Here is a 13630-nt window from a genome sequence, read left to right as displayed (position 1 = left end):
TCAAGCCTTTGCTCAAGCCTCTAAATGAACTAAGAAACCCCTGTACAAACATAAGATACTTGCTGTTTGTTTAGGCAATAGCTTGCTACACTTCCCATATCCAAAAATACACTAGCTTAGCCACATGGCACCAGTGAGCTATTATAATCATGTGTTTCTCACTGAGCACTCCTGGCAGAAAGTCTGCACGGGTGCAATGCAGCTCTCTGGTAAATCAAACCCTCAGAGTCAGGGATATGTCATGCATCTTCAGTGAAACCTGCAAAAGGCCCCTAAAACAGTTGAACATTTTGGACAATGAAGAAACTCCCCTATAACCTCTACTATAAGAATTAGCTACACGATTACTGAAAAGTGTGGAGAAATACTGTCTCAAGTAGCTGGTGAAAGCAGGATACGGTGCAGAGGTTTAGGGCACTTCTGAGGATGCAGGGTGTCCTGCGAGAAGGGCAGACTTATTTCCTTTAGCACCCTCTTGTGCATGCCTCCTCTTCAGGTGCAAATGCATAGTTGCACCTTTCTTTTTGACTACATATGCACAGATAATAGGACTGCACTGCCGGTCCCTCGGCATCAGGTACCGTGGTGACTACTTGCAGCTCAGTGTGTTCACCTGTGGCTGTGGATACACTTACTGGAATGTTTTTCCACAAGAAAGACTGTCTCAAAAGCCAGAACTTACTCCTTTGGAAATGTAGCTTCATTTTTCTCCAAAATTACTCATTCTACCCAATTTGCAGCTTTGTAGAAATGTATTCAAATCGGAGAGCTGTCAATTAAAGCAGTCTATGTTTTTGCCTGCAGGCTGTGCTAACACTAAGATAGATCCACTCTGTATAAAAATGTTAATGTATTTAGATGTGACAGAAAGGAAATAATTAAACTAATTCCCAGCTATGTTCTGTGAAGGTGCCATACTAATGCACAGTATGACACAAACCCCAAACTAAATTTTCAGCCTTTTTAACAAAAGCATACTTTCAAGAACTCCTTTCAATCTTTTTTTTTTTTTCTTTACAGACAATAAGTCTAATGAATCCTCATCCAAAGCTTTTACCACCATGGCTTCAGAAGGTAGGACAAATTAGAGAATTAAATAACTTGGGTTATGTTAGAGGTGCATCTATAAATTCCTAAAGCTGTTGGAGAAATGGTTTTGCAAACTTGTTCCTGGATGGGTAATAAGGTAGCCCTTTCTGCAGTTACAACTTCAGAGAAAATAGAATAAATAGATATTTTGGTGATGTAATCTATCATAATTAAGCCCAAGCATAATTAAACTCCAGCCTTGAGGGGTACTTAATGTTATTTCTGATGCTTCAGCTGGCATTTGCATATAGCTCTTTCAGCACTGAACTGATAATTAAAAATAACAGCCCTACTAATGGTTCTACCTTCTGCTTAAGCACACAGCCAAGATCCTCAACACTTTTGCCTAATTAAAGAACTGATAGGATGTTTCTTAATTTGTGTAAATTTGGTAAATCTGCGCTCTGCCCCTGCAAGTTTTTCTTATTATCAGCTTATTGCAGACAGATAAATCATTCATTCCCTCCACACCTCAGCTGAAGCCCTTTAGAGATGCCTCTCCTGGAGTGGCTTGCTCTGCTCTGCATGGGAGGCAGCTGTTGTTTTATGTGAGTGTGTCGAAGTGCCAGACAAACGTCATGGAAAGAAGCGTGGTTTCCTATGTAAACTTGCTTCTGAGAGTGCAGGTTGTGTGGCAGGCCCTGGGGGTTCAGCCAATACTCTGCTGGGCACCAGAAAGCCATCCCAGGGTCCCTGGGAGAGAGACTTTTCCTCTGCTGGTCTCTGAAAGGTGATCACTCAAAACAGCCCTTGCAGCTTACGTTAGGTCACCACCCTGCTTCACCTGCCACACTGCAGAAACCTACTGGGAGCTGGGCACACCTTGAGGTGCCCCACTAACGCTGGTATTCAGACCTGCTGCATCTTTGGTAAGGAGTCCTTTTATGTAGACAGCTACTGGGAAATACTTAGCGCAGGCAAAGTTAAGATTAAATGCAAAAGGAAGAGCAACACTCAAAACAGTCAAAGGAGGTACAAATGCTTACAAAGGAAAGCAACTGGAGAGCTGATGGTTACCTACTTATGCTAAGAGCTTGTCTGCAGAGAGTCACTCTCTGCCCAATATCCTCCCAACATGCCTGACCAAATAAAGGTATTTTCTGGCTGCCTTCCCAGATATGTTTTTCTAATGGGGTGTGTGAGCTTTCATAGATCACCTCCTTCATGGAGCCCTTTCAGGAGATTTAATCCTTCCTTCTAACCAACTCGGGTGATATTTTGCCTCACGTCCTGGGAAAAAGGAAAAAATCTCTCAGGATGTAAATACTGCATAAGTGGGTTGGTTTCTCTGTTGTCCTTGGCTGGCTGGTTAACAGTCCTTTAATTACAAGGTATAACTCCTGCTTCTCTTCTTTGAGGATTCAATGAGAAATTTTCAGTGCAAAGCGTCCCTGAAATTTCCTGTCAGAGTTGCAGTCTCTGAAGTGCCTCATGGATGGACCTATGCAGGTCCCACCACCAGGCCATATATGTAATTTCAACATGCATGCTAATTAGGTGCATCTGTTTATATGGGATAAAACTATGTAACTCATTTCTGCTTTTTGAGCTGAGGTGCCAGGGGCTCCAAAACCTTTTTCCCCAAAACCTTTGTTTCCTTAGGAGTTTCACAGCACAGTTACCTCAGGTGCTTCATGTTTCTCGCTGGACCTCTTGGTTGGGTTGTGCATTGAAAGATTATTTGGAAATTAAGTATGACACGCACCCTCACTCTTGAACCTTTGAATCACCCACTTTTTGTAAAGCAGAATAAACACCTTTCTTACCCTGAGTAAAAGTGTTTGCTTTGATTTGTTGTAGACCTTGGAAATTCAGCACTTCTCTCAGCTATCGTAACTACTTCAAGTAAGGGGGGGGAATTTTCAGTCAACATATAGTTGACCACTGCCTAAATGTCATATATACAGAGCCGGAGGCATGCCAGGGAAAGGTCAGTGTGTTCTAGTACTGACGGTACCTGTGTGCTGCTCAGTGGGAATCTGTGAGCTATGAAGTTACCTAAGAAGAGATCTGACACAAATCCTGCTCAGACTGTCACGTTGGGACTGCATGTAAAATGGCATGTTGAATATCACATATTATTCTTATGCCTTTTTACAAAATGGAATAAAAACCCCTACACAACTATGAATAAGTTTGTCCTATTATGACAGGAAGGTGCATGTGACATAAAAGTTAAACCCACCACTTTTCCTTGACCCAATAGTAATGCATCATTCTCAGTCGTTAATGATGTAAGGTAAATAACGCTGCTTTACCAGAACATGCATATGCATAGCTATATAGAACCACCTTCAGCAACTGAGAGAAAACCTGCAAAAGTAGGAGATCTCCTGGGTTTATACAGCTGATGCATGTTGTCAGGACCATTTCTGGCGAGGCCCTGGCTAGGCAGGGGACCACCATCAAGTGCATAACCCCACCCCACAGCAGTTAAACTGAACCCTGTGTATGAAAACAAATAAATAACGCACAGAGCTAGCCTACATGAACGGGTCAGCATTAATAACGTCAGCTGTCTCTGAGTGCCCCTTGAATTTGTGGGATGTGTTTTAGGCATTTAACCCTAACTCCGACAGTGGGATTCCTGCTGCAGAGTCTGCATTTACCCAAGAGCTACTGCAAGCTCTTTGATCCAGGTTGTTTTATCATTCATTAATATTATTTTTAAAAGATGCTATCGACTAAATGTGATGCTGTATAATCTGTTTGTCTTTAGAGCACCAGTCAACATCTTCGGCCTCTCTGGATTTCACAAGTCAAGCAAGCTTGGCTCCTGTTTCCACGACACAAGGTAATCAACCAAAATGCTTTATCTATTGCTTCCAGAACCTAGGAGAAAGATACATAAGCACAATAACCATCTTGCAATTTTTGTAGCAAGCAGTTTAATGTCCACTGAAAGCCTTTTTCTAGTGCATTATACACTAAGTCCACAGTTCAAAAGTATACAAGAAAAATGCTGTCTTGTTTTTATCTATTTAATGCTCCGTTCAGGATAGATGAATTAATTTCAGTGAGTGAACAGGCATTAAGTATATATTTTTACAATACTTATCCTTTTTATCTCTTTAATTAAATATCATACACAAATAGAATGACATTAGAACTAGAAAAATTGCAACCTAAACACTGGAGCACAGGAGTACAAAGACAAAGCACCAATAAACAATATATTTTCAGCAGATGACTCAACTCAGTGATTTCTTCTCCGGGCTTGTGACACTGAGGGCAGGGTAACTTGTTTGGAAGGGTTTAACCTCGCTTCCCCGGGGAGGGGTACGTGCACCAGCAGCTGGCACGCACTCAGCAGCACGGCAGCAGCCTCAATAGAGAGCAGGTGAAGCTGTGCACCCCCTGCCTTCTGATCCCAAAATAAAGGGTTGATGCCTGCCAGTCCCAGCAGAGTGCATTTTCTTGCAGCACAGCGTGTGTGCAAACACTTTTTTCTCTAAAGACTCTTCCCCCTTTTGAAGCCCAGCTCTCGATCCCTGTAGGACAAGCTGGTTTTAAGCAGCAGTTAGAAGGCGTTGGGGCTGCCCTCACCAGCGGCAAGGTGTGTGCTTGCTGCCACGCAGCCTGAATAAACACAGGCATGGCACATACTCCCATTTTGGAGGCAAAATAGCACATGTGAGACAGCAGCGCAGGCAGCAAGAGGAAGAGGGAGGTCAAACACCATTTTCCCCTCTATAGCAGCTGAGTCCTCAGCTGAGGCAGCAGCCAGCAAGAGTGGATTTGGCTCTCGGTATTTGTGGCAGCCTTGTTCTCTCAAACCAAAAAAAAAAAAAAAAAAAAAAAAAAAAAAAAAAAAAATAATTGCAATAGACTAACTTTCACAAGCCTGTAGGGCATTGAACGTCCTCCTCAAGCTGTGTAATTCAATCCTGCAACGTTCAGTTAAAGTAACTTACATTAGGCTATAGCAGTATTTACCCAGAGATGTGAGGAATGCGACAGGCAGTGTGTGGGGTAATACTGGAAGAAGATGATGGACACAAGGCTTCTTCCTGCCCCAGCAGAGTGCTGTTTAGGAGCTGGATCACTCAGTGGAAAGCCCCAGGGCACGAGGAGACTAGATGAAATTATGCTGGGGCAGGAACACAGTTTGCAGCCACACTGAAATTAGTTTGCTGCTTTTCATGCCGCCTTTCCCTTCCCCAAAGCACAGACACTTGCCCAGCCCGGCTGACAGCGGGGCAGCAAAGCGCTCATCCAAGTGGACTGAAAGCCCTTCTGTCTCAACAATTTCTAGACAGAGGCTATAAATAAACAATGTGAACAGAGAGGATTCTCCTCACTGGATTTTACATCTTCACTGGTTGAAGAGGTACGAAGTCAAAGTCATAGCATAAGCTGGAGCTGCAACATTTCTCTTCTGTAAATAGCCCAGGAAAGAACTTCCTTTTAACCAACACCCCTGGTGTGTGGCAGTCGTGGTGTGCAGACCTTGGGTTACTGCTTTTCCTCTCTGGTTCACTGCTGGTTCTCACGCTGGTGCCACCATCAGATTCTTGAGCAGACCCTTTGGGCTGTAGCCAAGTCAGGACACCAACTCCAAGTCTGCCATTGTAAAAAGGGGTTTGGTTTAGTTCAGTTTTTGTTATTTTGCAAGTTTTTAACGAAAATCCAAGAGCCAGATGGATATTGATATGAGAGAAGAGTGCACAAATATAGGCAGGAGAAGGAGGAGGGGAGACAAAACCAAGGCTGTTAAAATTGCAGCCTTTGCTTAGCTTCCACAATAACTCCATCTCTGAGCCCAGAGATGCTCAGGCTTTGAGTGCCGAGTTACAGCTGCATTTCACCTTCTCAGGTTTGTTCAGATGGCTTAACGATACTTTTTCAAAAAAAAGAGACAGGTGGTAGGAAAGATGGACTCTTTTTAGTAAATGTGAAATAGTCCTCTTGGGGAAAATAGAGGTCTACTTACTAACCACCATCTGTCTGTGTTTGAATATCAAATAAATAGCTAGTTGAGCTTTAGAATACTTAACACTTAAAAAAGAAGACTGAAGGAAAATGTTGAATAAGTTGGCATTTGGCACCAGGCATCGCAGTTGTGACTCCCATACACCAACTTCTTCAAAACTTCTCTTTGCTAGTTGGGAAAACAGTTTTGTCTCATTGGAGCTGGTGAAACTGTCTAAATTCTAATCTATGTACATTTGTTCATCACTCTACTGGCTTCAGGATGAAACAAGTCAGTGCACTTGGAACTGTTAAGTTTTAGCTGAAATTCAAGTGAAATCCAAAAATACGTGCTTAAATGCCCCATATGTTTTGTCAAAGTTTATTCATCCATCTCACCAAACTCCTCTTGAGTTTCTAGCTTGTGACAGACTTTCAAACCAGACACAGAGCTGTGAGGTGCTTGTCTGAGGGAAGCCAGCATCTCAAGCAGTAAATTACAACCGTTTGATCTCAGGGGAGAAAGAGGGGAGAAGTAAAAACAAATGATATGGTCCTCTACAGCAATTTTTACAAGCTTGTGTGTTTTTCAGCAGGAGAGCTGATTTCTACTGCAGAGACAAAGAGCTATGCCAGCACCGCAGCATTCAGTGAGAGTCTGACAACAGCACGTGAGTAGAAGTTGCATCTCTTTTGCTCTGTAGGACTGTAACAGGGGAGTTATGAAGCCAATTATGGGCGGGTGCTGCAAAGTCCAAATGTAGCACCAATTTAGCAAATGTTGGGTTGCAAATCTACAGCGATCTGGAGTATCTTGCAAATGTACAGCAGCAGGTACTTGGCTCTGCATGGTCCTCAGTTTGTGATGCCTTTGCCACAAACATTAGTCTGCAGTGCTTATTCTCAGCTGCTAGTTGATAGTCATCAAATCACCATGCAAAAGTTGTTACTAAACATGGAAAAGTTGTGTCTGAGCAGAGACCAAAAGTTGGGTGGTGTAATGTGTACCAGCTTTTCAGCACTTCAGAGAAGCAATTCCCCTGTTGAGTTGCACTTGAGTTAGAAGAAAAAGGCTTGAGTCTTCCAAGCCATCAAGGATTTGCAGTGGCAAAAGAGGAACGAAAAAATGTGTGAGTATCCTGGTTTTATTAGATGTATTTAATTTAATATTATTAAAACTGAGAGAGCTGCTAGGCAAATGTAGTGAGTACTGAGCGTAGTTTATAAATGAAATAAATTACTGGAGAAACTAAATAAAATCACAGAGCAGCAATGAAATAATGAGATAATGTGGGGCAATAGAGGTTGGCTAATAGAACATTGAAAGGCAGCCCTATTAAAGATCAATAAATCAATAAAAAAAAATCCTAAAGGTGGACAATTTTTCACAGATATTTCCCTTTACAAAATCCCTGCTCAGCAGCAGAAAACCAGAAGTGACTTTCTTTTTTAATGTCTTGGTTTGTCTTTGTGCTTTCAGAAGAGGCAGGACCTGTCATCGTACTTTTGCATTTGTATGGCAGTCATCTTTTGGATGAAGCGTAAATGTAGCAGCCGCTTTCCATTTTCTGAATATATTTTTGGCAGCACTCCAGTGCTTGCTTACCTGCGTATAACCCACAACCATGCATTTAGACCAAACCCTTGTGACAACGTTTAATGCTCCACAATCCTGCTCCTGCACAGCTTGCCGGTTGCAAGCGTGCTGAATTACACTACTGTTTGCAGGCTGTACCATACGCCACACGTCTGTCAGCTTCCCTACAGGAGTACCCACCTGACCACCAGCTGAGGCATGGCCTTGAAGGGTCCTCAGTCTGGCAGCTGTAATTGAGGGCAATTTCAGAGCACATGGGCACCAGTACGCCTGCTGAGGCATACCAGCATCTGTTCCTGTGTCCTCCCAGGGCCACCCGGCTCAGGCAACAGAGATTACAGACCCTCCTCCTTGGAGGGTCTACTCGAGCCATTATGGAAATAATAATAAGTAGTGTTCATCAGAGTGCTGTGTAGAGCACGGTGCTATGGGATCTCTAAGTGCATTTCCTATTTTATACATAACTTTAAAACCCCCCATATCTACCATGCGTACCCCCATAAAATCAAACGCCTAATAATAACAAGGAGAAAAGAAGAACTGAACTGAACGAATGTCCAAAACTCTCAGTAAATTTTTGAAGTGCCCTAAAATCAGACTGATTTTCATAGGGCTTTTTAATACACACACATACATACACATACATACCTGAGTACTCAGTTTCAATCAGAACCAGCATCTCACATGAAAGATATGCCTGGCTCTGTCTGGTTACTCATTTACATCATTTAAGCAGTGAAATTTTTTTGTTGAATTTATAAATCAGCAATTATAATAGAGATTTTCAGGTATCTCTGTTATTTCGTATGTTGTTTGCATCAGAGAAAAGTGAAGGGTATAAAATAGCCACAGTTGAGCCTAATGAAGAAGTCATGTACAGGCTTGTAAGATAATTAATTGATGGATATTATTTCTCATTGTACAGATTTGAATAATTCCATCACTGAATCCCCGCAAAGCTTCAGGAATGCCACACGCTCCTCTGAGAATACAACCCTGGCACATGGTAAGTGCTGTGGCAGTTCTGGAAACACTGTGCCATCGTCTAGTCGCATATTTTAGCTGTTATTTTGGAAGACATGAACATGGAGATGGCTAGAAAAAAACAGGAATGTATCCTTAGGCAGCACTGATCTTAAACACAGATAGCTTAGCTGTATTACAAAAGGTAAAATATCTGTCTACAAACAGATGAAAGATGATTTTTGTGGTTCAGACACAGTACTTGACAGAGGAGACTGAGGTTTCACTCAGTCACAGCAGAGTCAGATTCTTTGTGTTGCTGTTAAGCCACTTAATATCTTTAGCTTTTCCATTATCATCAAAGAGGTAAAAAGCTTATCATCCTCCCAGACTGCTGTGCAGCTCAATGCTGGCTTGCTGGAACATCTTAATAGGTGTTTTCTAATACTCTTTCTTTCTCCTAATATTCTTCAATTCGATAAAAGCACATTTTTTGTTGTCTAACACTGGGTTGTAGGCCAAAAATGTAGGCATCTGGCCAAGTGAATTTTGACACCCTAATTCTGGAATTTTTTATTTCCAGTCTTCAGCAGGGTAAATAGCAGTGGCTTTGAAACAAAATCTTCATTTAAAAAAAAAAAGAAAAGTTACAAAATACGTTCTGTGCCCATATCTTTTTAGGTAACCTGTCCTTCAGCATCGCAGACCAGCCAATTTCAGTTACCAGAGGAAAAGATTTATTTACTACCAACAGTTTGTTCAATAGTACTGGTGAGACATTATCCTACAAATCCTTTTCTTTCAGCGTGCCCTTGCAGTAAGTATTTGAGCCCAGAAAGCAGCTGATCACCATGCAGCCATTTACTCACCCTGCCCCCCCCAGTGCTGGGAAGGAGAAAAAATGAATCAAAATGCTCAGGAATGGAGTTGAAGATAGGGAGGGGTGTCTCACCCATTATGGTCACAGGCAAAAGACAGGCTTGTTAGGGGAAGAAAAAGATCACTATAATTCAAAATGCTAATGACAACAACTCTTAACAGACAGAATGGGACAGTGGGAAGTGTCACTATATCTTAAAAACACCCGTCCCCTCCCTTCTTTCTGGGCTCAGTTTTGTTCCCACATCTCTACCTTTCCCCCCCCAGCAGCACAGTGGCAGGGGATGGGGGGTGCAGTCATTCCCACCGTTTCTTTCTCCAAGGGCGGGGGGAAGCACTCTTCTGCATTCCTCCCCCTGCTCCATGTGGCATCCCTCTCACAGAAGGCAGTCCTCCACAAACTTTCTCTGTCATGGGTCCTCCCCACAGGATGCATTCTTCTCAAGATGTTCTGCCGTGGGTCACTCCCACGTGTTGCAGTCCTCCCAGTGCTGAACTGCAACAGCAGGAGCTTCTTCTTCCCATATAGTCTTGGGGGTCCTCCACAGGCCACAGGTGAACTTCTGCTCCTCCAGTGACCCCCATGAGTGGTGGGGTGGTGGCACTGATGTCTGACCATGGGATACAGGGTGGGGTCTCTGCTCCAGCATACCTCCCCCCCTTCCTTGTCCTTTCTTCCACTGACCTCAGTGTTCTCACAGATGTCCTTCTTGTAATGCCTCCTCACAAGTCCCAGCCCCCTCTCAGGTTTCCCTTCTTAAATAAATCACAGAGGCACAGTCACCATCCCTAACTGGCTCAGCCTTGGCCAGATGTTGCTCCACCTTGGAGCTGGGGAGCTTCAAGAAGTTTCTCACAGGAGGCCACATCTGTAGCTCCCTCCCTGCTACAAAAAACCCCGCCACACTAACCCAGCACATCAAGAAAAGCAGAGAAGCACAAAACCTGGAGCATTGTGTGCATCTGACCAGGGGATTTCAAAAAAGGAAAGTGATGAAAAGAGGAGTCATGGCTGCTGTGTCCCCACACTGTGGGTTGTCACAGGCTTGTGGCATTCCTACCTTCTCCTTGCATGGGCAAGCAATGCCCCAGTGCATGTTTTCTTCCAGCAGTAAAATTTGACTGGTCACACGCTCCTGTGCCCCAGGGGCCACTCAAGTCTCACACAGAGTGGTGGACTTGGTGCCTGGCCGTAGCACCGCCTGCCACTGTGGCTCAGACCCCAGCTGGGTGACATACCAGTATGGCTAGCCTGGCAAATGGTCATGACGCCAGCGCAATGGGAGGTGACACTGAGGTGGTATCACCCAGTGACTGTTGTGCTCCAGCTCTCTCTGGCATCCAGCCCACTTCTGCACCCTCCACAGTGGCTGGAGGAGCACCGTGCACCTCCTCTCCTTCTCCCCCATAGCCGGAACCCTGAGGGCACCTCTTTCAGCTGTCAGCACCCCCAAGGATGGCTGTGCAGAAGGGAGCAGTGGGGGGATCCCAGCACCATGGTGAGAAGAGGCATCCAGGGCAAGGCAGGGATGCTGCGCTGCCAACGAGAACCCACCCCAAAAGGCATCTGGGCCCTTGGCCAAATGTTTCAGCAGGATTTGTGTCAGCACCATGAAAAACAAGGTGGTGGGAAGGAGGGCTGGGGTGGGCAGCTGTGCCCAGCTGCACTGTGACATGCTTCCTCTTCTTGTAGAAGCTCACAGAGAAACAAAGAAAACCAACGGGTTTTGCATGAAACGCTTGCCGGGCTGTGTGTGAATAATCTTGTCATGTGAACTGATGGGTGGATAAAATCAGCCCACAAACCCTGTCAGAACAAAAGGGGGTTACGTCTGTAAATCAGAGCTGCGGTGCTAAGAGTTTGGGATCCTCAGCCTGGGAACCTGGCAGTGCGGTGTTGGTCTGGGGCCACGCTGTCACCAGTACTGTGCCTGAGGCAAGCAGCCAGCCACAGGTAGCAAGCCCAAATTTCCCTTCTCTCTGAGGACGTTGGGCTGAGCTCTGTGTCGTGTGTCCTTTCCAGGTGTCATGAGGACCACAAAAGCCAGTCGCTTCCCCTGGCCAACAGTGGTAGCCATCCTGCTCCTCTTCTGCAGCCTTCTAATAGCTTTAGGCATCAGGAAATGGTGTCAGTACCAGAAAGAGATGTAAGTATTAGGGACGGGAACCACAAGGGTGGGAGGGGTGGCACAGAGGACAGCATAAACTCTAACCTGGCTGTTTGGGTTTACACGTTTTCATTTGACACTACACATGGGGCATGAGGCCTTTAAGTACACGTATCGCTAATGCTACATTTTTCATACAGCAGTATGAAATGTGCAGTGTTCTCCATCCTTTCATCTGTTCCATGGGTTATCTATAAAATAAACTTTAAAAAAAGAGCTCTGGTGCAGCTTCAGGGTGTGAGGGAAGAATACAAGTCAATTTTTTTCCCCAGAGCCCCCCACTTCTATTAGCCTCCCTGACAGCTGCTTTTGCTCTCTCATTTTGCATGGTTACTTGAGGACATGTTTTAATGAAATTGTACTTTTAGGGCAACTCTATTTGAGTTGTGAATAATGTATGTGAAAGTAGGCTACCTGAAACTTAATCCCAGTCAAAGAAGCACTGAATTTGTAATTATTACCAAAGTTTAATTCCCTAATAAAGGACTTGGAGATCTATTGATGAAAGCAGTATCTAAGAGCCAATTATTTTTAATCTTACTAACATAACTAAAATGTTTGAAAAATTATGGTGATAATGAATCATTTGTGGTTATAAAAAAACCTTTTGAAACATGACTGCAAATCCTATATATCGAAGGTAAAAATGGGATTGATTTTTTTCACAGATTTGGGACAGGACCTTTCTTTATCTTGGCCTATAAATTGACAAAAAAAAAAAAAAAGTTATTGGACTTTAAATATACCTTCAGAGAGCAGTGTGAGCAAAAGATCTCTGCAAGGGTTTTGAATGGTTCACCAGGACCATGATCTGTTCTTTTAAAGCATGAATAAAATTGTGAGGTGGGAGCTGAGAAAGCCAAATGAATACCAGGAGGTGTGCTGAGGCTATAGAACAGAAACAGGGAAGTCACAGTATGTAAGAGCAAATGTCAGGTGCTCTTATAATGACTTAGAGTCCATCTACCTCCTCCTGTGAATGTTTTACAACAGTCTTTTATTCGGCTTTTGTGTGATAGCGTGTTTTTTCTCTTCTGTTTCAGTATGAACAGACCTCCATCTTTCAAGCCACCACCACCTCCGATAAAGTACGCCTCCATGGTGGAGTCTGATGGCACTCCTCCATCTTGCCACGAACTGGAAAACCTGTAACATGGCCTACACGCCTTGTGCAGCCGGCAGAAGACTGACACGATTAAAAGGCTCTGTCTTTAAAACAGTGATTACAGGAGTTTGGTGCTAATGACCCATATTAAAATTCAGAGAGCCTTAATTGACATTAATGTTGGAAGCTGAGCACTCCTGAGGACACTTACTTCATCTTCTATCTCTATGTATGCATTAGTTAGTACCATTGTGTCACTGTGAGATTACATGTGCTTAATTTGAATTGGGTGACCAACTGGGAATTTGCTGTTTTGTTAATGGGAGCAGATTAACACATCACTCCACCAGGCTGCCTGACGAGCAGTTGAAGCCTTTTGTTTTACTAACTGTATAGAGACAGCTCTGCCATATGTACACCACGATTACAAGGGAAACGTTGGCTTAACACAAGCTTTTTGATACCTACATGAGCTGTTCGTACAATTATTATTTTTACTATACAAAGATTGACAAATATGACCCAATATATAATGTTCTATCAACAGTGAAACCAAACAAAAAATAATCAGCACCTTACACGGAAAGAAAATAGTCTTCATCTCTCGTCACAGGGTTGCAGCACAGGATCACGGAGTTGGTGAAATGAGAGGGCACAGTGCAGGCCTGGTGGAAGCGTTCGCAAAGAAGATCCAGTTGCTGTTGGTGAAATCACAAGAAAGAGTCAATTTTGGGCCCATGTACAAGTCACCTGTGGACCAGAAACTTAAGGACTGAAATGAAAAAGGACCCTGAAGATAATAGACAATGCCAGTGCTTTTGGAAGTGCTGTGCCTTTGAAATAAATGACCCAGCCCAGGGTGGGATCACCTCAGCCGGCTGCACAGTTCACAGCCAGGTCATCACTGCACGATTACTA

At 43.7% G+C, this 13630-nt stretch overlaps 1 protein-coding gene across 1 annotated transcript in view; it reads left to right on the top strand.

The window, feature by feature from the left end:
* CD96 (CD96 molecule) overlaps positions 1-12781 on the top strand; it is a 30341-nt gene extending 17560 nt beyond the window's left edge. Inside the window, exons 8-14 of the mRNA XM_026854000.1 lie at positions 1021-1074; positions 2890-2934; positions 3809-3883; positions 8523-8603; positions 9242-9331; positions 11463-11586; positions 12651-12781. Coding sequence (XP_026709801.1) covers positions 1021-1074; positions 2890-2934; positions 3809-3883; positions 8523-8603; positions 9242-9331; positions 11463-11586; positions 12651-12759 — 578 coding nt within the window. The 3' untranslated portion in view covers positions 12760-12781. The remainder of the gene's footprint in view (positions 1-1020; positions 1075-2889; positions 2935-3808; positions 3884-8522; positions 8604-9241; positions 9332-11462; positions 11587-12650) is intronic.
* Positions 12782-13630: the final 849 nt, after the last annotated feature.

This window comes from Athene cunicularia (assembly GCF_003259725.1).
Source record: "Athene cunicularia isolate RWA chromosome 1 unlocalized genomic scaffold, athCun1 chr1_part1, whole genome shotgun sequence".
Classification (NCBI taxonomy): domain Eukaryota; kingdom Metazoa; phylum Chordata; class Aves; order Strigiformes; family Strigidae; genus Athene; species Athene cunicularia.
The sequence above is the reverse complement of the archived record's forward strand: the minus strand, read 5'-3'. Positions and strand labels throughout refer to the sequence as shown.